This window comes from Penicillium taxi (assembly GCF_028828555.1).
Source record: "Penicillium taxi strain IBT 34144 chromosome Unknown utg000005l_segment0_segment0, whole genome shotgun sequence".
NCBI classification, from domain to species: Eukaryota; Fungi; Ascomycota; class Eurotiomycetes; order Eurotiales; family Aspergillaceae; genus Penicillium; species Penicillium taxi.
In genome coordinates this window covers 2,518,654-2,539,553 of record NW_026643207.1, presented here as the reverse complement: position 1 = coordinate 2,539,553, position 20,900 = coordinate 2,518,654, and the positions used below count along the sequence as shown (strand labels likewise).

At 47.6% G+C, this 20,900-nt stretch overlaps 7 protein-coding genes across 7 annotated transcripts; 6 read left to right on the top strand and 1 right to left on the bottom strand.

Moving 5' to 3' along the window:
- Nucleotides 1-1,265: 1,265 nt before the first annotated feature.
- Nucleotides 1,266-1,985, top strand: N7495_008284 (uncharacterized protein; the record flags this gene model as incomplete). The annotated part of the gene is made up of 1 exon (XM_057210935.1): nucleotides 1,266-1,985. The coding sequence occupies one exon, from the start codon at nucleotides 1,266-1,268 to the stop codon at nucleotides 1,983-1,985; it is 720 nt and encodes a 239-aa protein (XP_057060478.1).
- Nucleotides 1,986-2,512: 527 nt separating this feature from the next.
- Nucleotides 2,513-2,898, top strand: N7495_008283 (LSM domain-containing protein; the record flags this gene model as incomplete). Its single annotated transcript, XM_057210934.1, has 2 exons — nucleotides 2,513-2,623; nucleotides 2,701-2,898. The coding sequence occupies 2 exons, from the start codon at nucleotides 2,513-2,515 to the stop codon at nucleotides 2,896-2,898; spliced, it is 309 nt and encodes a 102-aa protein (XP_057060477.1).
- Nucleotides 2,899-5,470: 2,572 nt separating this feature from the next.
- Nucleotides 5,471-7,148, top strand: phzA (putative serine/threonine protein phosphatase; the record flags this gene model as incomplete). Its single annotated transcript, XM_057210933.1, has 3 exons — nucleotides 5,471-6,799; nucleotides 6,855-7,007; nucleotides 7,119-7,148. 3 exons carry the CDS (start codon nucleotides 5,471-5,473, stop codon nucleotides 7,146-7,148), a joined length of 1,512 nt encoding a protein of 503 aa, XP_057060476.1.
- Nucleotides 7,149-8,129: 981 nt separating this feature from the next.
- N7495_008281 (uncharacterized protein) lies at nucleotides 8,130-9,575 on the bottom strand (the record flags this gene model as incomplete). Its single annotated transcript, XM_057210932.1, has 1 exon — nucleotides 8,130-9,575. The coding sequence occupies one exon, from the start codon at nucleotides 9,573-9,575 to the stop codon at nucleotides 8,130-8,132; it is 1,446 nt and encodes a 481-aa protein (XP_057060475.1).
- A 222-nt stretch (nucleotides 9,576-9,797) lies between these two features.
- N7495_008280 (GTPase-activating protein GYP6) lies at nucleotides 9,798-12,181 on the top strand (the record flags this gene model as incomplete). Its single annotated transcript, XM_057210931.1, has 6 exons — nucleotides 9,798-9,820; nucleotides 9,872-9,989; nucleotides 10,042-10,200; nucleotides 10,283-10,788; nucleotides 10,837-10,979; nucleotides 11,034-12,181. 6 exons carry the CDS (start codon nucleotides 9,798-9,800, stop codon nucleotides 12,179-12,181), a joined length of 2,097 nt encoding a protein of 698 aa, XP_057060474.1.
- Nucleotides 12,182-13,017: 836 nt separating this feature from the next.
- N7495_008279 (serine/threonine-protein kinase) lies at nucleotides 13,018-16,851 on the top strand (the record flags this gene model as incomplete). Its single annotated transcript, XM_057210930.1, has 4 exons — nucleotides 13,018-13,042; nucleotides 13,375-13,522; nucleotides 13,591-16,517; nucleotides 16,580-16,851. 4 exons carry the CDS (start codon nucleotides 13,018-13,020, stop codon nucleotides 16,849-16,851), a joined length of 3,372 nt encoding a protein of 1,123 aa, XP_057060473.1.
- Nucleotides 16,852-18,068: 1,217 nt separating this feature from the next.
- Nucleotides 18,069-20,237, top strand: N7495_008278 (F-box domain protein; the record flags this gene model as incomplete). The annotated part of the gene is made up of 1 exon (XM_057210929.1): nucleotides 18,069-20,237. The coding sequence occupies one exon, from the start codon at nucleotides 18,069-18,071 to the stop codon at nucleotides 20,235-20,237; it is 2,169 nt and encodes a 722-aa protein (XP_057060472.1).
- Nucleotides 20,238-20,900: the final 663 nt, after the last annotated feature.

Sequence of the window (20,900 nt, the reverse complement as noted above, 5' to 3'; positions counted from 1 at the left end):
TAATCAGACCGACAAAACGGTTATCTGATGTCCCTTAAACTCTTTCGTGAGGAGTTTTTCTCAACTTCCCATTCCCTCGTATAATCAGCATAGAGTGCAAGTGGTACTCGAGTAGAAAGTCCAAAGCCAAAGAATCTCTGGCGGAAGAGTCAATACTCCCTACCATTAATGATTTTGAAGCAATTTCTGCTGGTGCCTAACCGGAGAAAGAGCCTGCTATAGATGAAACTCTTATTGCTTCTGCTACTCGTGAAGGTTACTTGAGAGATATGGATGATATGATGTTACCAAGAAGGCAGGTAGGTTCAAGACTGATTCCTGAAGAATTAGGAAGAAATTGTTGCCCAGGTGGTGATTCGGATCTAATTAGTGCTAACGGATTATATGATTCTAATTCATTAATCTTTCCGATTACTCTCCATTTCCTTTATTTGAGAAGTTGTAATTTTTAGGAGTTTTGGGTAAGAAAATCTAAGAAAAATTTACTCTTTGAAGGACTGACGGCGGGCTGATAATGCATAGCAACATGGGCACTACTTTCGCGTCACAGCTATGAATTTCATAGATCTGGTCGAAACCGAGTGTTCCAAGTAGAGTATCCACTAACTTAGCTTCTCCCTGAGGTCGGATGAATCATCCGCATTTTCCATCAGTGATAGAGGTTCCTAGGATTTCCTCATAAGTTAACTGGACTCTGATAGATGCCTAATGAATTTGTGGGGGGAGGGGGATCTACACCCCACCTGGGCACTAAATGGTCTAATGCATAATCCCATCACCCTAATTCTGCCCTATGCCAAAAATCTATTTTATAGTCTCATACCCCATAGCCCCAGGATTTTTATATTTTGAGACACTGAAAAGAGCGGATTACACAGCCACAGTGAACGATTAGGCGGTGAACACAAGAATCTCACGTCACCGTAATTTTGACTTTCCTTCAGCGTAAGCGACTTTTCAATCGGAAATTCATCTTGAACCTTCATTTTATTCCCTCCATACATTCATAGCTTCAACTCACAGTCTCAAGGCGTCGCAATGCTGCGAAGAAGAGAGGCATATATCAATATCACACCCCCCCCTCCTCTGTCCCTCGCCAACTGGCTCTTGACATATTACATAGCCATAGTGAGATAATCACGCTCAACCCGCTCGTATTATCCCACTATCCAGTCAAAGCCCCAAGAGATGCTCCCGCGGACGAATATTATTGTACCTGGTATGAGATCAATCAGCGAGTTCAATATATACCAGGCTTAGGAAAGATGGGATCCGGCAAAATCAGCTTCAAGGGCTGCTTTCACGACGTTGACTGGGGACTTCAGACGCACACTTACGCTCCCCTCAATGTAGACATGAAGTGCAACTATCGCATCGAGGGCTGTCAAGACAGTGGTCTTTATTTAAAAGAGGAAATTGAAATCGAATGCAACCGCACAATGATATCCTTCGTCAAGAAAGAGATGAAAGCAGCCTCAAAAGTACTGGTTGATCGCCTGATCAAAAAAGCTGAGCTTCTTGATGCGGGTGTCTTGCAGGCCATGATCAAGGACGGGAGACTCAAGACCTTCAATCCTGCCGATCGAACAGATATTTCTCAATCAGATATTTCTCGATCAAACTCAATCATGTCCCAGCCGTCGTCATTGAGATATTCAATGAACGGGCCCATGTCGCCGGTTCGTATGGGATCAGTGTCTTCGGGGTCGGGGTCAGTCATGAACTCTTCCATGCAACTGCCGATGTACAGACGGGAGTCGGATGTAGGCATGCCAGTGGAGTTGCCTGGCAATTATTATTATCCACAGCAGCAATCCACATCTAATAAATATCGAGAGGTGGCAGAGCTGGATAGCGGAGTTCGTCTTCCCCCTCAACAGCCTGATAAAGGATATCGCGCGGAGCTCTCTTCAATGCCTGAGAGCGCAGATGAGTATACTGGAAATATAGCCCACGAGATGTATAGACCTTATCGCAGTGTCTAGCCCCTGCCACTAATTCTCTGTCTCTATCTGTGACCCTTCAATTCTTGTCTGTTATTTAATGTTTATGGACTTATTTGGGAATTTGGGACTTCTGCTGGCAATAGTTTTGAAGTCTACTGGAATATATGGCTTAACGAGCCCTAGGAAATCTTGACGATGAAAATGACACTCTTTACACCATAAACTATTCACTTTGAAGTCAAGCCTCTAGGCTCGGCCTCACTCATATTATGAAATCTCAATAGTCTCATTCTTCTTCACCATAGTTAGATATGCTCCGGGATAGATATGTTGCTTAGTCATCATAATCTCAGCCCTGTTGGGGCGGAGCTCGTTTGCCAAATCGTTTGGCCAAGAACAGATCAGATCATCCAACAAGAATATTTGGAAGCTCTGCTGCCTTACCACAACCTCTTAATTTTAATTTCTCTACACTCAGGCCACAGGTATATTTGTGAAACCAAGACCAGCTGCTCCCTCCGATCGTATAAATATTCGCGACTCGATCACTACGTCAAACGCCCACGATGGATAGCCAGCAAGCCGTTAGATATCTGGAGAGCCTTATTGGTCGCCAGCTTCGTATACATATTACCGATAGCCGCATGTTTGTTGGCCTCTTCAAGTGCACTGATTCAGTAAGTAGCTTGACTTTGGAGATACTTCGCAGAGCTAAGTCCTCGTGAATCAGAAGCTGATGACAATCATATGACAGGAGCGGAACATCATCCTTGCAAACTCTTTTGAATATCGCCTACCCACCCAATCTGTCGTGGAAGCTGCTGCAAAGGAGACCGAGTCGTGGAATACGGCTCCGGACACCAAGACCACAGTCAAAGTCAACATGAGTAGTCGACTCATTGGGCTCATCGTGATCCCAGGCCAATATATTACCAAGATTGAGCTCGAGTAAATTCGCCTAATGAGTCCTTGTCTGTGCTACGGACCGTGTCCAACATCTTACGTTCTTCCAATAAGAGGTCATCTTCGATACGATGATACGAGCACTACATCATACAGTACATGGCTTTACGCACTGAGGTCAACAGATGATGAATCCTATTGCCAATTTGGCCCGGTTTCTTCCTCATAAACCCTCACAACGAAGTACATACCATGAAGTACGGAGTACGCAGTCCTTTAGACCCTGTCCTCCGCCGGCACGAGATTTGGAAAAAAAAAAGTGGGGGCTTGCCAAGGAAGATTTATCTGCCCGTGTTTATACACACATACGCCTGTTGCTGATCAGTCAACGTGGCGCGGAGAGTACGGCGGCTGCAGCGCAAGCAGCTTCTGGGTCTAGACAGGCAGCAGATCCACAGCCTAAAAGGACCATAAATTTCTAGGATTCATCCTTGACATCCGTTCAGTGGAGGGGTAAAAGGCGGTGTCTCCGCCACGGATATCTCTTGGCATGCCTGTATATGCAATGGCTTTCTTGCATGAAGCCTTACCTGCAGCTCTTATCCAAACTTGCGACCAGACCACAGCACGGGGTTATATCTTTGTCCGTGATTGTTTCCGAGCTTCTCCCAACATCCCAGCAGAGATAAATCTTGGATCATTCATAATAGACCTATCTTCTTCGTACTTTTGTCATATTTAGCTTGATATGGTGGCGTATGGGAACGTGCCGGGAAGTTTCAGCTTTTAGCCCCGCTGCTCCTGATAGGAGCCCTGGTGGAGTCTTGGCTCTAGGTTGACCTTATTCACACTTATCGGCCCGGGAAATTTTCGATAGAGTCATTCGCACGGTAGAAATTTTCACTTGGTTGGAAGATGATGGGCTGAATTGAAATTTAATGGTGGGTGAGCGTAGTAGAGCGGGCATAGTCCCACTTTTTTAGTGTACAATGATCTCCAGCTGGCAAATATCCACCAGGCTTTAAGAGTCAAAGTCATGAACGCATTTAAAGTAAGCCCCGCTCGTAATTTACATTTCATTTATTACCGGACGTGAAAGGAAAGTGTCCATACCTCAAATTTGAGTGAACCCTTTCAAGGTTCCAAGGTTCTATTTCAACTCGTCCAATGACTTGAATCAATGGAGTACTATATTGTTGTGGGGAATGGATCTCAATGACTTAAAACTGTCCTCTAGTTAATCAGTCCCCTCACCTAAGAAACTACCAAAGTCTACCCATAACTTATAATTCGAGCCAAGATTCAAGAGTAGAAGAAAGCCTAAAGAAATTTGAACCTTTGAAGGCAGCATAATCACTCATGATCCCACTGTTGTAGGTATACAGGGTACTACCTCGATACTTGAGTCGTCCGGTGGACCTTGGAAGTTGGAATATCAGCCTTTGGGTGCGTAGAAGCTATAAAGCCAAGACGCAATAGGTAAAGCCATGTCTTCTACGATAGGTATCAGAAATCAGAATATTGCGGGAAAATAGCAACAAGAGAACTCAATCGGGTCGTTATTTTGACCAGCCCATATGTCTAGATACCAGGTGAGCACATGGTTAGTTCAGGGCACCCATTGGGGCTCGAGCTTGGAAACGGTCTAGGCTCTAGTAGTAAGTGAGGCATCTTGAGAGCCCTGGAGTATATAATGTGGTAATAAATGTAAATTACAGTATCAAACCTTAACCTTCACTCGGAACGTGGAATGATCCGGTATTATGTAATCCTTCCCCATGCTCAAGATGTTGCCTTGTACTGCCAATGTACCGGTTCACCTCGCGGCGGTGGCGGAGTTACTTTCGCCTACTTTGTCAAAACTATCATCTTCCCCTCTTTCTTTCTTACTCACTTGCCCCATCCTATTAGATTCTTTCAGATAGGTATGTTATTGCTACTTCAACTCTGCCCTTGAACACTCCCGATTGGAATAAATATCTCCAAGAAATCCCGGGAATGACGCATTCCTCTCTCTCTACCCGCCCCAAATCCCAATAATCCACCAGACTTGTCTGCCAATTCCTCCCTTGCTTTTGTTTCCCACCTCGGCATACCTGATGAGCTTTCGTGGAGTTTCAGACTGGCCGTGAACTGCCATCCGGAAAGCCTGATGATCCTAGAGCCCAAATACTAATCCCTCGTGTAGGACCGAGCTCTGTCCGTGCAGCCTCGAGCTTTCGCGTCTTCCCACTCCACAGTCGTGCCAGCTTCTCAATAACAAAACCTCTTCATCCGTAGCAGCCTCCAACTTGCTTGGTCGGCTGTCATTTCCTCAACAAACCAACCGGTCGCTAGTTCATTTGCATCATTGATCAATTTCTCCATCCACCCCCGCTCTTTTCCTCAAGCTCGGAACTCTCCTCCCCTGGCGTCAAGCAAAAATTTTCAGAAAACAGCCACAAACCCGGCAGATTCCTTCTGCTAGTATTAATATACCTGTCGCTGGGAGTGATCCTGTTAAGACCTTAGAAGCCAAGACATTCCAATACAGGGTGCCCTTTCTCGGCGTCGGGCTTGAACGTCCGCTGTTCGTGCGATCACCCCAGTCCTAGCTTGGCAGATCTCCTAGCCTTGCAGTGATGGGTCAGTCGCATTCCAAGGGCAACGCCGGCTCGGGCGACCCGCTGCAGTCGTACCCGTCTTTTTCAAAATCAGACACCAAAGAGTCCCTCCGCTCGTTCCGTGGCTCCATTCGTTCCAAGATCCCCGGGCGCAGTAACGACAGCCCTCGTGCATCGAGCACCCAGCTCTCGACTGATAGTCTCAATGACAAGTCTGATGCTGGATCTACCAAGTCGGCTAGCCGCCCGGGCTCTGAGGCCCCGTCTCGGACCGGCTCTCCTGAGCCTCCGCCGTCGCCTTCACTTTCAGCTAGCTTGCAACGGGGACATAAGGATGTCACAGCCATGCAGCAGAGTGGGGAGGTTGACCATGTATCTGACGGTCCTCCAAGGGGTGTTCCGCCACCATCTGGACCCGCTCAGGTTGCAGGTGAATCTATTTTGATGAAGCGGGAAAATCAGCTAAACCCTATTCTGGATTTCATCCTAAACACCCCACTCGATAATTCTGGCTCCTCTCCTGGAATGGGTATGGGTGCTTTGAAGTCCATTGATCTCGATGATATGATTTCACGTCTCTTAGATGCCGGTTACTCAGCCAAGGTTACCAAGACAGTTTGCTTGAAGAATGCCGAGATTACCGCTATTTGCTCTGCTGCCCGTGAGCTTTTCCTTTCTCAGCCTGCATTGTTGGAGCTCTCTGCTCCGGTCAAGATCGTCGGCGACGTCCATGGTCAATATACTGATCTGATTCGACTTTTTGAGATGTGTGGATTCCCACCTTCATCAAACTATCTTTTCTTGGGTGATTATGTCGATCGAGGAAAGCAGAGTTTAGAGACTATTCTCTTGCTTCTGTGCTATAAACTCAAGTACCCGGAGAATTTCTTCCTGCTTCGGGGCAACCACGAGTGTGCCAATGTCACACGAGTTTATGGATTCTATGACGAGTGTAAGCGACGCTGCAACATCAAGATCTGGAAAACATTTGTTGACACATTCAATTGTTTACCTATTGCCGGAATCGTTGCTGGCAAGATTTTCTGTGTTCACGGTGGCCTGTCACCCAGCCTGTCCCACATGGACGATATCCGAGGCATTGCCCGCCCTACTGATGTTCCCGATTATGGCCTGCTAAACGACCTTCTCTGGAGTGATCCAGCAGATATGGAAGAAGACTGGGAGCCCAACGAACGTGGTGTGAGCTACTGCTTTGGAAAGAAAGTCATCATGAACTTCTTACAGCGGCATGACTTTGATTTGGTCTGCCGTGCACACATGGTGGTTGAAGATGGATATGAGTTCTATCAGGACCGGGTTCTTGTTACAGTATTTTCTGCACCTAATGTAAGTTATACCTGCCCAGTCCTTGAAATTGTTCCTAGAGCTAATTTTATACTAGTATTGTGGCGAGTTCGATAATTGGGGTGCTATCATGTCTGTCTCTGGCGAGCTTCTTTGCAGCTTCGAGCTTCTGAAGCCCTTAGATTCGACAGCATTAAAGAATCACATTAAGAAGGGACGTAATCAGCGAAACAGCATGCTGAACAGTCCTGTAAGTTTCTACCCCCCTTATCTCATATACAGGTTCATTCCGCACAAACTTGACCCTTGCTCCACCGCCATCTCTTTGATATTTCATGTGCTGACACATTCATCTTCACAGCCTGCATTGCCGTCAGCCCAAAGCTTTTAATACTGTCGCATCGAACCACTGGTCTTACTCTTGACATCTGCAAAGTCTCCATTATTACAATGGCTGCAGCGCTCGCCAAATGAACCCAACCATGATCTTATCTCTGCCAGCTGTTACTCAACTGCCAGAGTAATGTCTAAATTCTCACCACCCGTGGATATATGCTCTATTTTGAGCCATGATTGTCCTGTGAACACTCGCCGGAGGCCATTGACCGGGGCCTGTTTTATCAATCCCGCGCAAGGAATATTTTCCATAAACATGCGCATGCAGATCCCGCGTCTACCGGAGACACTTACATAGGGAATATACGTAAGGACATACCCGTCTTGAATATTTAAGATGTCCTTGCTTTGCCGTACTCAGACTTGGGCGATCCCCAAGTACGCGCTCTCCCCCTTCCAGCTCTGCTGGTGACACGTCCCGGACTCCTTTGGCTGATGGCAGTGTTCTCTAACGCTTCCTTCGCTCCAAATGACTGATTCTATTTCTATTCTTTCCCTTCTCATGTATTCAAACTGTGTTTCTCTTCGGATCAAGGTATCGAGGTCCTGTTTTGTATTCGTATTTGTTTCAGCATTGTCACGCAGGTCTCACGCAGGTGGCGTTAAATCAAATTCCATAAAGTGTGCTCTAAACGTCCAGGGTTCTTCTTTTTCCTTGTTTATGGGGTTACTATATTGAGTCGAATAGAAGTCATTTCAAAGATACACCGTTAAATACCATCCATGGCCCTCAAACTTTGAGCAAAATTTTATGGTAGCAACAGTAGCACAATTTCGAAGTAGTCCCAAGGTTCGTGATAGAACAATAAGACGGAGCTGAGGGGAGGTATTTGCCTTGACAGGATATCTCGAGGGGCTCGTCTGACTGTCGGGCCCACTGTGGTGTATTACTATATTCTAAGCTATGTATAGACAGGCAAACCATTAGGAAATGGATAGCATATTTCAAAAAGGACTTGTGTGGAGTGAATGCACTTTATCGCTGTCCAAGCATTGAATGGTTCTCTTCCCAGAACAACCGACAAGCAGTATGTCCCCAATGCTCAGTCCACCACTCCCCAAAACTATCCTGTACATCTCCCTCATCAACCCTGAGCACACGCTCATCCCTCTTCAAGGCGCAAAGTGCACAAGCATGAGGAGCTTTGAGAGCCCCAAGTTCAGCCTTCGCCAGTACAACCTTCAGGGAACTCGGGTCAGGAACAGCTGGAATAGGTCGCTGTCCCGCGGCCTGAGTAACAGCGTTAAAAAGAGCAGCACGATCGCGCCACTGGGCCAAGACATCGAGGGCATCTTGTTCTTCTTTCAGGTTCTCATGCTTGTTCACCGCACTGAGTTTCATCCCGCCTGACTTGCCAGTCGCGGGCCCAATACGCATACTTTGGCTGAGGATTGTGTCGCGTTTCCAGCGGAGAGTGCGGCCGGCGATTATGCGGGCTGTTGTTTCGAGAGTATTGTGGATTTTTTTGGCAGTTCCTGCTTTGAGCGATGCCGGTGTGGCACTGGCTTTGCTTTTTGTCGCTTCCGTTTGAAGAACTTTGAATGTGTTTATGAGAAGTTCGAGGAGAATGGATGGTGGTGGAATATTGGTTGGGCGTATATTTGCTGCTGGCGTTGTAGGCCCGGAAATGAAGCTACGTGGAGAAGGGATTGATATTGATGGCGACTTTGATGTTGATGTTGGCTTTGGTGCTGCTGTGCTAGGCCCGTCTGTAAAGTCTCCCCATTCATCAAAGGCATCGTCATCCCAGGCTGGTTGCTGCAAAGACGCTTTTATAGGGACTTGTTTCGGTTTTTGAAGGATCTTGGCAGATACTGGCTTTTTGGATGATCCATCTGTGAATTCCCCCCAATCTTCGAGCGCTTCATTTTCTTCCCATGTCGGGCTTGATGGGGGATTTTTGGACTGTGGCTGGATCTTGATCTTTGGATTTTGTAGCTTTTTTGAAACTGGCGCATCTTCTTGTATTGACAATGAACCTAAAAGGTCTACTGTCCCAGATGACGCTTTCTTTTGCGCAGGTTGAGACTTGGATGTATAAGCCCGTGCTGCCTGAGTCGCAGTCGTTGAAGGTTGGGATTGACTGTCCAGAATTGTAGCTTCAGGACCTTCAAAATCCCCCCAGTCATCATCCGTATCACTGGCAGGAGTATCTATCGCGGCATCAAATAGCACATCGCTATCTTGTTCCCTCGGTAGACTGAGTGCTTGTAAGCCAATTGGAGCTGGATAGGCATTCTGAGTGGTTGGGTTGAAGGTAGATCTGATTTGTTTATTCTCGGAGACTCCAGCAAAGAATTCATCAGTTTCGTCTAGATCGGTTATCAACGAATTTGTTTGTGGTCTATGTGTCGGTGGAGGTGCGGAGGTTTGCGGAGCTCCAGAGCTCTGGCCGAACGCTGCAAACAAGTCGGCAGACATTTGTATCGGGGTATCATGAAGTAAGAGGTAGTTGCGTAAGATCGACTGAGTAGCGGTGAGGTACTGAGGCCAGTGAATCTACCCCGTCTTAGTATAGCGCGTCTGAGCTGGTTTTAAAAGAGGTCATGTTGCTGCCCCCACCAGATAAGAATAAGGCGGACGGCGATTACACTATCGTTTCCCCTCAATCTCACCTTCACATACACTTCCGCTGCGCCTGAAATGAGAACCATTGAGGAGACCAGGTAAGCCCTTTTTACGTTTTTACGAGGCCATTTCAAGCTGATTATTTGCAGAAAGAGATGGGATGCCCTATTCCTCAACAATGACACCGCTGTCGATCTTCAGGCGGCACTGCGATCTGAGCAAGGTAGAAAGCTGTGTAACGATGGGCTGAGGTCGATCTGCTGGAAGGTGTGTGGGCATTGAATACTCTGGAAGCTCAGCACTCACTTTCCACGTCCAGATCTTCTTGCTCTTCGAAGGTCTCGAACGCGAACAATGGTCCCAGAAACTCGCCGAATCACGTGAGGCATACACTGCTCTCCGTGCCCATTTCTTGAAGTATATCGAGCACCCAGATGACTTAGGGTCGACGGTCGATCCGCTGGCGGATGATGAACATGTATGCAGCTATCTTGGCCCAGTAATTCCCTATGCCCAGGGAATTATCTATCTGATTGTTTATTTACTTACCGATCGACAAGTCGCCATGGCAAACCCTTCGAACCGACGAGAAACTGCGCGCCGAGATATTGCAGGATGTCGATCGATGTCTTCAAGAAAACCCTTTCTTCCAAGAACCGGCAACCAAATCTAAACTGACCGATGTGTTGTTTATTTACTCAAAACTCAATCCTGATGTAGGCTACAGACAAGGCATGCATGAGCTGTTGGCACCAATTCTATGGGTCATTGATCAGGATACCATCCAGAAGTCTACTGAAGCCAACCGTAATGGTAATGAAGAAGATAGCCTGATGGTGGACCTTCTTGATGAGAAATTTATTGAACATGATTCGTTCAGCCTATTTCTCTGTGTTATGCAGACGGCTCGAATATACTATGAACATAGCGAAACAAACGGCCCAACAGATGTGATCCCGATTGTTAGTCGATGCGAATTTCTACATAAGGAGGCCTTGATGATCATCGACCAAGAATTAGCGGAACACCTGGAGGCAGTTGATGTGCTTCCCCAGATTTTCTTAACGTGAGTTCTATTTTGATCAGGCTGCCCTCAGTGCTAATTTTTACGAAGTCGATGGATGCGTTTGTTATTTGGACGAGAATTTCCTTTTGAGGATGTCCTCACCATGTGGGATATTCTGTTTGCCCATGGGCTAAGATCTGACATTGTGGACTTCACATGCATTGCAATGCTGCTTCGAATTCGCTGGCAATGTTTGTGATATGCAAATGCTTCCAGTTGTAGTTTACTAACTGTTCATCATATAGTGCTCAAATCAGATTACTCTGGCGCCTTGACAATGTTGCTGCGCTATCCTTCACCTCTCCCACATTCGCCGCACGAATTTATGCATGACGCACTTTACCTGGAGCAAAATCCAACAGCAGATCGAGGGGCGCATCTAATTGCAAAATACTCGGGTAAACAACCCGGGTCTTCCAAGCGCAGAGAAAGTAATTTGCGGTTTGCCCGGAAAGCTCATCTTTGGGAGGACTTCAAAAAGCACAGCGAGAGTGAATCATCTTCTTCCAGAAATAGCCCAAAAAGTCTGGAAACCCTTCTACAAGACGTTTCCCAGGGAATTCAACGACGCACAGAGTCCTGGGGCGTAGCCAAGGCTGTCCGGGGGGCCGTGACGGAAGCGAGAAAAAACATGCAAACAATGCAGCATGAACCAATCCGACGGGTCGTTGCTAGCCAGCCCCCTCTTACCAGGATATCTCCAACAGCAAACGAACTTAGTCTTGAAAAAAAGATTAGTTGCTTGGAGGAGAGGAACAAGGCGCTCTCCTCTACTTTGAGTGAAGCTCTTACAGAACTTCGTTTGCAGCTAGCCGCCGTCAAGGATCTTGACTTGAGTGCAAATGATGCTTTAGTGCAGGCTTTAGCTCGAGCTGAGTCGGTTCAAACCTGCCTTGAAAATCCTTCAGCTTCAGTAGACCTGGTCGCGCGTCCCTCCAATGTAGATAACGAGTCAGCCCAATCTACAGACAAGTCAGATGCACTGAAATCAGATGTTGCGCAGGGTCAGCCAGATGTACCGCCACCTTCCATCGAGGTCCAAGGGCGAAGTGCCGAAAGTGGGACCCCCAAACCTGTCGGCATTTCCACAGCTCCCACGACAAACGGCAAGACCGACGGTGTGCGCGCGGTATCGCGGTCACTTGTGCGACCATCCCTGTCTGACGCAGGCTTCTCATGGATGCTGGAAGGCAGTCGAAATGTTGCCAGTTTTGTCAGCTCCGCATCAGAACCACCAGAGCAGACTCGACAGCTAGATCGAAAGCTAGATCAACAGCGCAGAGGCAGTAAATCGAGTCCCCTTTTTGGAAAGGCTGGAGAAGAGAAATCTGAAGCTGAAGCCGAAGATGAACTTGCCATGAGCCATCTGAAAGGGGTGCGAGAGCCCCTGTAAGCATACAACGCAAGGGGCGATATTAGATTGCGATTACTGTGTAGTATTTACAGATCGCTTTATGCAGTGATCGGATTGTCTTCAGATCCATTGTCTATGCAATTATCCGACTCTCATTCGCTGGGAGGACCAGCTTGCAGTAGCGGTGGAGATGTACCAACGCACAAGAATTCCTTCGGATCTGTCGGCCATTACAGAGTACAGAGTACAGAGTGTGTCCTGGTGGAATACAAGAGAACATCCAATAGTACTGAAACCTCAAGCTTGCAGTGTATCAGATATATGGCGGGAATGAAACCCAAGATATAGATGTGTAGTTGTATAATTGCAGGGGTTAACTAGTATCTGAACAGAAACCAGTCCATCTCTCCCAGAATCTTTCGAGACTTAGTCTGGAAAAGGAATGATTTGAAAACAAAAATGAATTAAAATGAGAAAAGTACAAATACCGTGAAAAGTCCGTCTTCAGCGCCTACTAAACCGATCTAAGCTAAATATCTACGTAGTCTTGAACTTCTCTATTACATCACCCTCACTCTTCACCCCGCCCCCCTTTTGGGCACTTTTTTCTTAAAAACTCCACTAAACAATCCCCCGCTGTCTCAATTTTTCCCCTCCTTCTCCCTGCACTAATCCCAAATCATTCGCACAAACGCGTGCTTTGGCCACTTATGCCGGGCGCTTGACGAGGCAGCTGCCCTGTCCTCCATCTGGTCGTTGCTGACTCGAGCGAATGACCATTTCGCTTGTCATTCGTTCCATGTCGCATTTGTCTCCATTTGAGCCTCATATCCTTCTTATTCCGGTCCAATTTAAGACCCTCCGCTTCTAAAATTATGGGGTCAGCTTACAATCCCGATGGTAAGTCCACACATCCTTGCTTCACATGCCGGCTGGGGAGGGGGAGCAGCAAGACTCGATTGGAGTAAGGGACTATAGGGATGGAGAACGCCACAGAGGAGAATTAAAGGGAAAAAACCCACTTACTTTTGTCCGGTTATCGTCACTTCGCAGTGAAGTGAGAATAGACTCCGTGCAAAGACTTTTCCTTCACATGCGGGACGGCGTCTGACCGCGGATATCAATTAACCCCCCCTCTTCTGCATCACTTGCGTCTATCACGTTCTCATGCCCCGTGGAATGGAAAATTGAATACGCGCCAATTGACTTGATACTGATATTCAATTATACAGACGAACCAAGTCCTCTGTCATCTCCATTGCGTTCCCTTCCCGAATCCCCCGAGTCAGAGCCGGTTTTTCCAACCCTTTCTCTCAAAACAGATCAACCCATGAGAGGCTCGGTAGATAGCCTTTCGTCAGGATATGATACTCTTCCAAGGTCAGTACCTCATTCGGAGGGAATGCGAAACAATCAAGAGACTAACGTGGCTACTGTATCTGCAACAGATCCCCTCTATTTGAGAGCGAACATGGGCTCGGTCCATCTGGACTCGATCGCATACGACAGAATCAGCCTGCACGAGTTTTAACCCTCCCAAATTTGTCGAGTTCCTCCGTGGCCCAAATGTCTACTCGTCCTCTACCGTCCTCCCGTTCAAGCTCTTCATCTAGGGCTCCTCCAGGCCACATGGCTCTTACCCCGAGCTTTGGGGACTTGGAAGATTTGCATCGATTCCCCTTGGAATCATTACATTCTTTTTCATTTGCTCAGCAATCCGGGGAATTGCTACAGAATAGACAGAACATTCTCAAGAGATCGATCGATATCCTGCGCGACCGCATGGGATGGGCCAACAACAACTTCGGAGTCGCCAATTCTCAGGCTAATATCCATGGCGACTCAGATATGCAGAGTATGATGGACCTTTTGGCTCGCTCTCATGTTCTGGATGAGGAGATCAATATTACGCGCGGCCCTATCACCGGACCAGCGAATGTCAATGGCGAGAACATTTTCGACCGGGCCTTCTCAGACCAGGGAACGCGCTCGCCCAGCTCTCAAGAGAATCAGGACTCAACTCCAGGATCGCAAGCAACCTCCGCCAACTCCCAATTACTGAGTTCCCTGCCCAATGACCGTATCCCACAATCCAGGAAGGATCTAAGATCGGCACCGGCATCCCGGCGCGTTAGCCTAAAACGTACATGCACGGATCTCAACACTCCTTACCCGCAAAACAAGCTGATGGAAAGTTTAGCGCGATCATGCTCTTCCACGGATCCCTTTGCCTCTCAAATTTCTTCCAGTGCGGGATTAGGATTTCCTTCCCCTGTCCTGCACACCCACAGTAGCAAATGGACTCCAGTTTCCCAGGCTGTATTCAGAACCGAATGCGATGCACCATGGACTATTATCGCGGCTAATGATCTCTCTTGTCTAATATTCGGGGTCGCTCAGTCCGAGGTTCGAAGGCTCAGTATCTTGGAGGTTGTACAGAAGGAGCATCGGAAGTGGCTTGAGGCTAAGCTTCGAGACCCTAGTACTGACGCTGCAGCTCGCACGCCACTTCCGCCGGAGAGACCTAACATCCGTGCAGTGAATCCGAAGTATCGAGGCCTGGGGAATGGGAACGGATTGACTGCGCAACTGCTTAGCAAGCCGTCATCACGAGAAAAAGCTTCCAGGAGAGCGCAGACTGATGATGGGTACGGCTCAAGCAAGAGAAATCCCCGCAACGTCAATCACCCGGCCACCAAGTCGCGTGGTGTTCTGCTCTGTGGCGATGTAGTTCCCATTCAGAAACGAAACGGCGCTAAGGGGTCCGCTAGCGTGTGGGTCATGGAGAAACGTGGTGGTCTGATTTGGGTGATGGAAGAGATCACGGAAAACATCGCAACTGTACAGTGCGATGATTCCTGGAATGTTGTCAGTGCCCACGGGGATATCGACAAGATTTGGGGTCCCTCTGTAATACGTAAGGGCCAGCCAATCACCGAACTATTACCTCGTCTGCCCTTCGAATCTCTTGAAACTTCCCCCGAGAATGGTGTCGCCAAAATAGTGGATTTGAGGCATTTTGCCGCCCGAACCGCTGTTGGAGTTTGCATTCCAGTGACTGTGGGCAGGGCAGATGGGCCTCGCATGTTGCAGGTTTCCAGCTTTCCTCATGTCGCAGGAATGATGGTTTTATCCTCGACCACATTGACCGTAATTAGCTCGAATTCCGTATTTTCGTCCGCGCTTTTCGGCCAAGAACGACCTGAAGGTCGGCACATCACAGAGTTGGTACCGGGGTTCGACGAAATTTTGGATGTCTTAACTGAGGAAGACAATGTGCCGCTGGTGGATGGAATTGTCATCCCCGAACACAGTTTCAGACGAGCTCGAACATTGTCTATCCTTCGCGATGGAAAGGCCAATGCCGCATCTGTTTTTACGGAACCCAGTGGCTTGCTGGCCAAACATCGGGATGGCAGCACAATCGTTGTGGATATCCAATTGCGGGTGGTCAAGAGCGGCACTTTCTTCTCCAAGGAACAGGTGGAGAAGATTTCAGAGCGCTCAAGTGACTCTGAAGACAGCGACGATACCATCGCCGTCACCGAGCTGGTGTACGCTTTGTGGATTACATACTCGAGACAAATCCATGCTGCCGGGCCTGCAGCCCCCATTTCATCTTCTTTGAATTCTTCAAAGCCAACATCCCCTGGCGAGACTCATCCGCCGTCTGAAGCCGGCATCAGAAAAAAAACTCCAGAGAACAGCAAAAGCTCTGTGGAGATCCAAGCTCCAAGCTCTACACTTAGTCAACAGCTGAGTGAAGCTGCCTCTGAGCCGCTCACTGATCGGCCACTACAGCCAGTACTCGAGGTCAATGCCAAGCCACAGAAACGAACGATCAACGATTATGTGATCCTAGAAGAAATGGGACAAGGTGCCTATGGGCAAGTGAAACTGGGCCGTCTCAAAAAGGATCCCAGCAAGAAGATGGTACTGAAATTCGTCACCAAGAAGCGCATCTTGGTTGATACCTGGACTCGTGACCGACGGCTTGGGACCGTGCCACTGGAGATCCATGTATTGGATTTCCTCCGCCGCGATGGATACAAGCATCCAAACATTGTGGAGATGGAAGGGTTCTTTGAAGATGATATAAACTATTACATCGAGATGAAACCACACGGACTTCCTGGGATGGATCTCTTCGATTACATCGAGCTAAAACCAACCATGGAGGAATCAGAATGCCGCAACATTTTCAAACAAGTTGTGAGCGCAATCCATCACCTTCACACCAAGGCCATGGTGGTACATCGTGACATCAAGGACGAAAATGTGGTTCTAGACGGAGAAGGTCGAATCAAGTTGATCGACTTTGGTAGTGCAGCCTACATTAGAAATGGGCCCTTTGATGTGTTTGTGGGTACTATTGGTACGTATTTATTTGACAGAAGGAAGTCTCATGTTTATTCTACTAATCTGACGTTTCTATAGACTATGCTGCTCCGGAAGTGCTTCAGGGCAGATCATATCGAGGCAAGGAACAGGATATCTGGGCTCTTGGCATCCTCCTCTACACCATCGTGTACAAGGAAAATCCATTTTACAACGTTGACGAGATTCTCGACCACCCTCTTCGCATTCCATTCCTCCCATTCTCCGAAGACTGTATCGATTTGATCCGCAAGATGCTTGATCGTGACGTCGACAGTCGACTGACCATCACTGAAGTACTCGAGCACCCTTGGATGACAGGGGAGGACTAATCACACTACCACACCCTTTTACCATTGTCATCAATATCTATTTTTTTTTTTTTTTTTTTTTTTATAATTGTTAACGAGGCAAAAAAGAAAACACACGATACCCCCACAACGTTTTGATTTGCTTCATGGATACAGGTTTGGGAATTTACTGGGTAGTTATCCTTTTAGCTCTTCAGCATGGAAAGTGTGGTCTTCGCACTGAAATTTATGGTGAATTTCGGTGGAACACCTCTTCGCATGACATCTTTACTGCAAATTAGAGATCTCATAGTAGATCAGAAAAGAAGAAAGAGATTAGCATAACTTAGTTTTGAGGCTACCCCACCCTAGACACACGAAGTATTATACCAAAGTACCTCGGTCCGTACTAAGTAGTAAGCCCCGGACCACATCTGACCACCCTCCACACTAACTGAAAAGAGGAAGTAGCGTACGGAGTACTAGTTTCGTGCGGCCTAGCCTTTTTTAGAGATATATTATGTTTTCTTTTTCCATCGTTCAGGTCTCATGGGTAGACTTAAGGGTGAACATGATTAATATGACCCAATAAAATAAGAGATCAACTCAGAAATAACCAGTAGTATCTATCATATCTATGGAGTCAAGAGTTCTTCTGGGGCGTCGTCAGCCGACTTGAGCTTGGGTCACTTGCTAATTGGTTGTGGCACAGACTCAACCCCACCAGATAAAATATACGATAAGAGATAACTAGACAGCTGCCTATACTTGCGGTGTACATGGTTCTTAGGTGGCATCGCCATAACTATGACATGTTGCCCTAATGTATCACATTTTTTGTCTTACATTCCACTTTGACCATCCATTCAGCTCTTTCCCCCCTTCTTCCCGATTGCGACATTTCTTTCCCTTTCTATATTTCTACTTATGTTCCTTCAACCTTGTTCTACTTCCTCCCCATCTCTATCTACTAAAATCAGTTTGACGTTCAGTGGGTCGGAACTATAAGGTGCCACGGTACTATATAACCCACAGTCTCCACTTCCTCCTTACGACCTGTTTTATCCCCCCTCCCACCTCGAAGATAAAGAATCCAGATCCGGTTTCGGGGAATCTTGCGTACTTGCACTATGATCATATAGCTTGTCGCGGTGTAGTATCGCATGCGCTATTCAAAGTCTTCTGGTTTTCTTTGTTCTTTCCGACGTTTAGGCCTTTATTCAGTCATACGTTTATTCCGCCTATAACATCCGAACACCATGGCTACCACAATGCCAGGAGAGCCTACTGCGGAGTCCCCGATTTCTCAAGCCAGCCCTACTTCCTCCACAGGACAAATTCCTCTAGAACAACCTCCCAAGCTCAAAGGCCGGCACAAATTGCTACATAATCTCCAACGTATATCGTCCAGCCCGACATTAACCCGCCTCGGCAGATCCGCATCCGTGGGCGCTTATAGACGGGAGCGAAAGGCGTCCTTGTCGTGCGTTTCACTATCGACAACATACTCGCCTTGTCTTGGGGAGGGAGAATTGTTACAGCTCAATGGAGGTATCAATACCCAACCGACTACATCGGGTTGTACAAGTGAAATCAGCCATCGGATCCGCGTTGTGGGTACAGAATCACCCAGCAATCGGACTGTGCCTCTGCCCTCCGATCTGAGATCGCCCTCGCGTGGCTCTCCATGCAAGGATATTCTGGAGCATGGGACAAGAGGGGAGCGGAGAAAATCTCGGCCGACTAGAAATTTCGATTTTTGGAGTGATATGCCGCGCGAGTTGAAGACGGAGATTTTCCGCTATTTGACGCCGCAGGAGATCGTGCGTTGCTCTGCTGTTTCCAAGGCGTGGAATGCCATGTGCTACGACGGACAATTGTGGTCTAACGTTGACACGACGGAGTATTACCAGAGGATCCCAAGTGATGTGCTGGTGAAACTGATTACTTGTGGTGGTCCATTTGTGCGCGACCTAAATTTGCGAGGTTGCGTGCAGCTCCGCGATAAATGGTCTTCAGATGGAAAGCGCATCTCAGACTTGTGTAGGAATGTTGTCAATTTCTCACTTGAGGGTTGTCGCATTGATCGGTCGTCGATGCATTATTTCCTGCTGAGGAACCCTCGTCTGGAATACATTAATGTCTCTGGGTTGAGCAGTGTGACGAACTCAGCAATGAAAATTATAGCGCAGTCCTGTCCATACCTTGAGGCGTTGAATATCTCATGGTGCAACAAGGTCACGACTGAAGGACTCATTCGAGTGGTCCAGTCTTGTGAGCGACTCAAGGATCTCAGGGCCAGTGAAGTCCAAGGCTTCAATAATGTAGAATTCACAGTGGAGTTGTTCAAACGGAATACCCTAGAACGCCTCATATGCAGTCGCACTGATCTGAACGACCAAAGTCTAAAGGCACTGCTACATGGCATTGACCCAGAAATGGATATTTTGACCGACAGAGCGGTTGTGCCACCTCGAAAACTGCGTCACTTGGATATACATCACTGCCCTGACGTGACCGACGTCGGCCTAAAGAGCCTTGCCCATAACGTCCCCGAGCTAGAAGGCCTGCAAATCTCACAGTGCCCCGAGCTAACCGATGACTCGGTGATCAAAGTGATTCGCACCACGCCACTCCTCTCTCATCTCGACTTGGAAGATCTGGATCGCCTGACAAACAGCACCCTTTTCGAACTTTCCAAGGCTCCATGTGCCAAGGTTCTTGAGCATCTAAACATCAGCTACTGTGAAAGCTTAGGTGACACTGGCATGCTGCCTGTAGTGAAAATCTGTCCGAAACTACGTTCCCTAGAGATGGACAACACCCGCGTCTCAGACCTTACCCTAATGGAAGCCAGCTTCCGAGTTCGCAGACGTGGCTACAGCGACGAACATCCCAAGATTGGAATGCGCATTGTAGTTTTCGATTGTATAAACGTTACCTGGGCCGGTGTCAAGGAGGTGCTATTCAGCAACGCATACATCCCCCGATTATCTCGTAAGCCTGTGTCAACAGTTGTGACAGTGACTCAAGCCTCGGACGCAGACTCGTCCCCCGTGACAACAACCTTTGTCACGCCAGCTTCCACGCCTTCGCCCTCGCCCACATACCCGAACGAGATAATCCAGCTGAAATGCTACCACGGATGGCAGATGACCGTCGATGAGCACACGAAGCGTGTTCTGCGCGGTGACTTGGCCGCCGCTAGTCGGCTGGACCACAAGTGGGCCGATTACATGATGGCCACCCAGGAGGCCGGCGCTCCTGGCGCTGGAACTCGGCGCAGAAGACGCCGAGCCCGCGAAGCTGAAAGACTATATACGATCGATGACGATGTTGATGAAAACGGTGCCTATATTGTAAACAATCACACTGGCGGGCGTCGCCGACGTGCCCAGACCAGTGTTGGCGTCTGCTCAGTGATGTGAGATTTCAAAGTCACGGATAATGTCATTACCAGCGGCCGGATCGCTGGTTGCTGCAGCGCAGCTCAACCTACGAGACACATGATAGTCTCTTTCTTATCTATATTCATTTGTTCTTGAGCTAGCATTCTGCATATTTCCATTATAGCTGTCTTACAATTTCATTTCTGCCTTACTTTCAGCTCTGTTTCCTTTATTTTCCTTACCTGTCTCTGTCTCTATCGCTGTCTCCATCTTTGGCGTTTGGATTAAGACCGTATTCCCTGAAGGACTCTTCACCTCATTTCGATTTGGCATATGTAAACTGTAGACCTGGTGGATATCGGAGTTTAGTGCTGTTTTGAACTTCCAACCTGGAAAATTATCTTTCCTCTCTGGAGTCTGTACATGTGGTTAGCTTATTCAATTTTACCTTTCGGATCTTGGAATCTGTCTTCAAACACCTATATCCCTTTAATTGAAGGCAAGGTCTTGAAAAGCTTTTTTTTTTTTTTTCGCGCGAAAAAAAAAAAAAAAAAAAAAAAAACCAACACACGCTGAAAAGATAACAAATAAAAATGTGAAATAGAAAGAGCATTTTTTTGGAGGGTATCGACGCAAAGTTGGAAAAAAAAAAGAAAAAACTGCAAAGTTGTGTGTGTCTGTTGGTGGGCGATCACGCCTTGA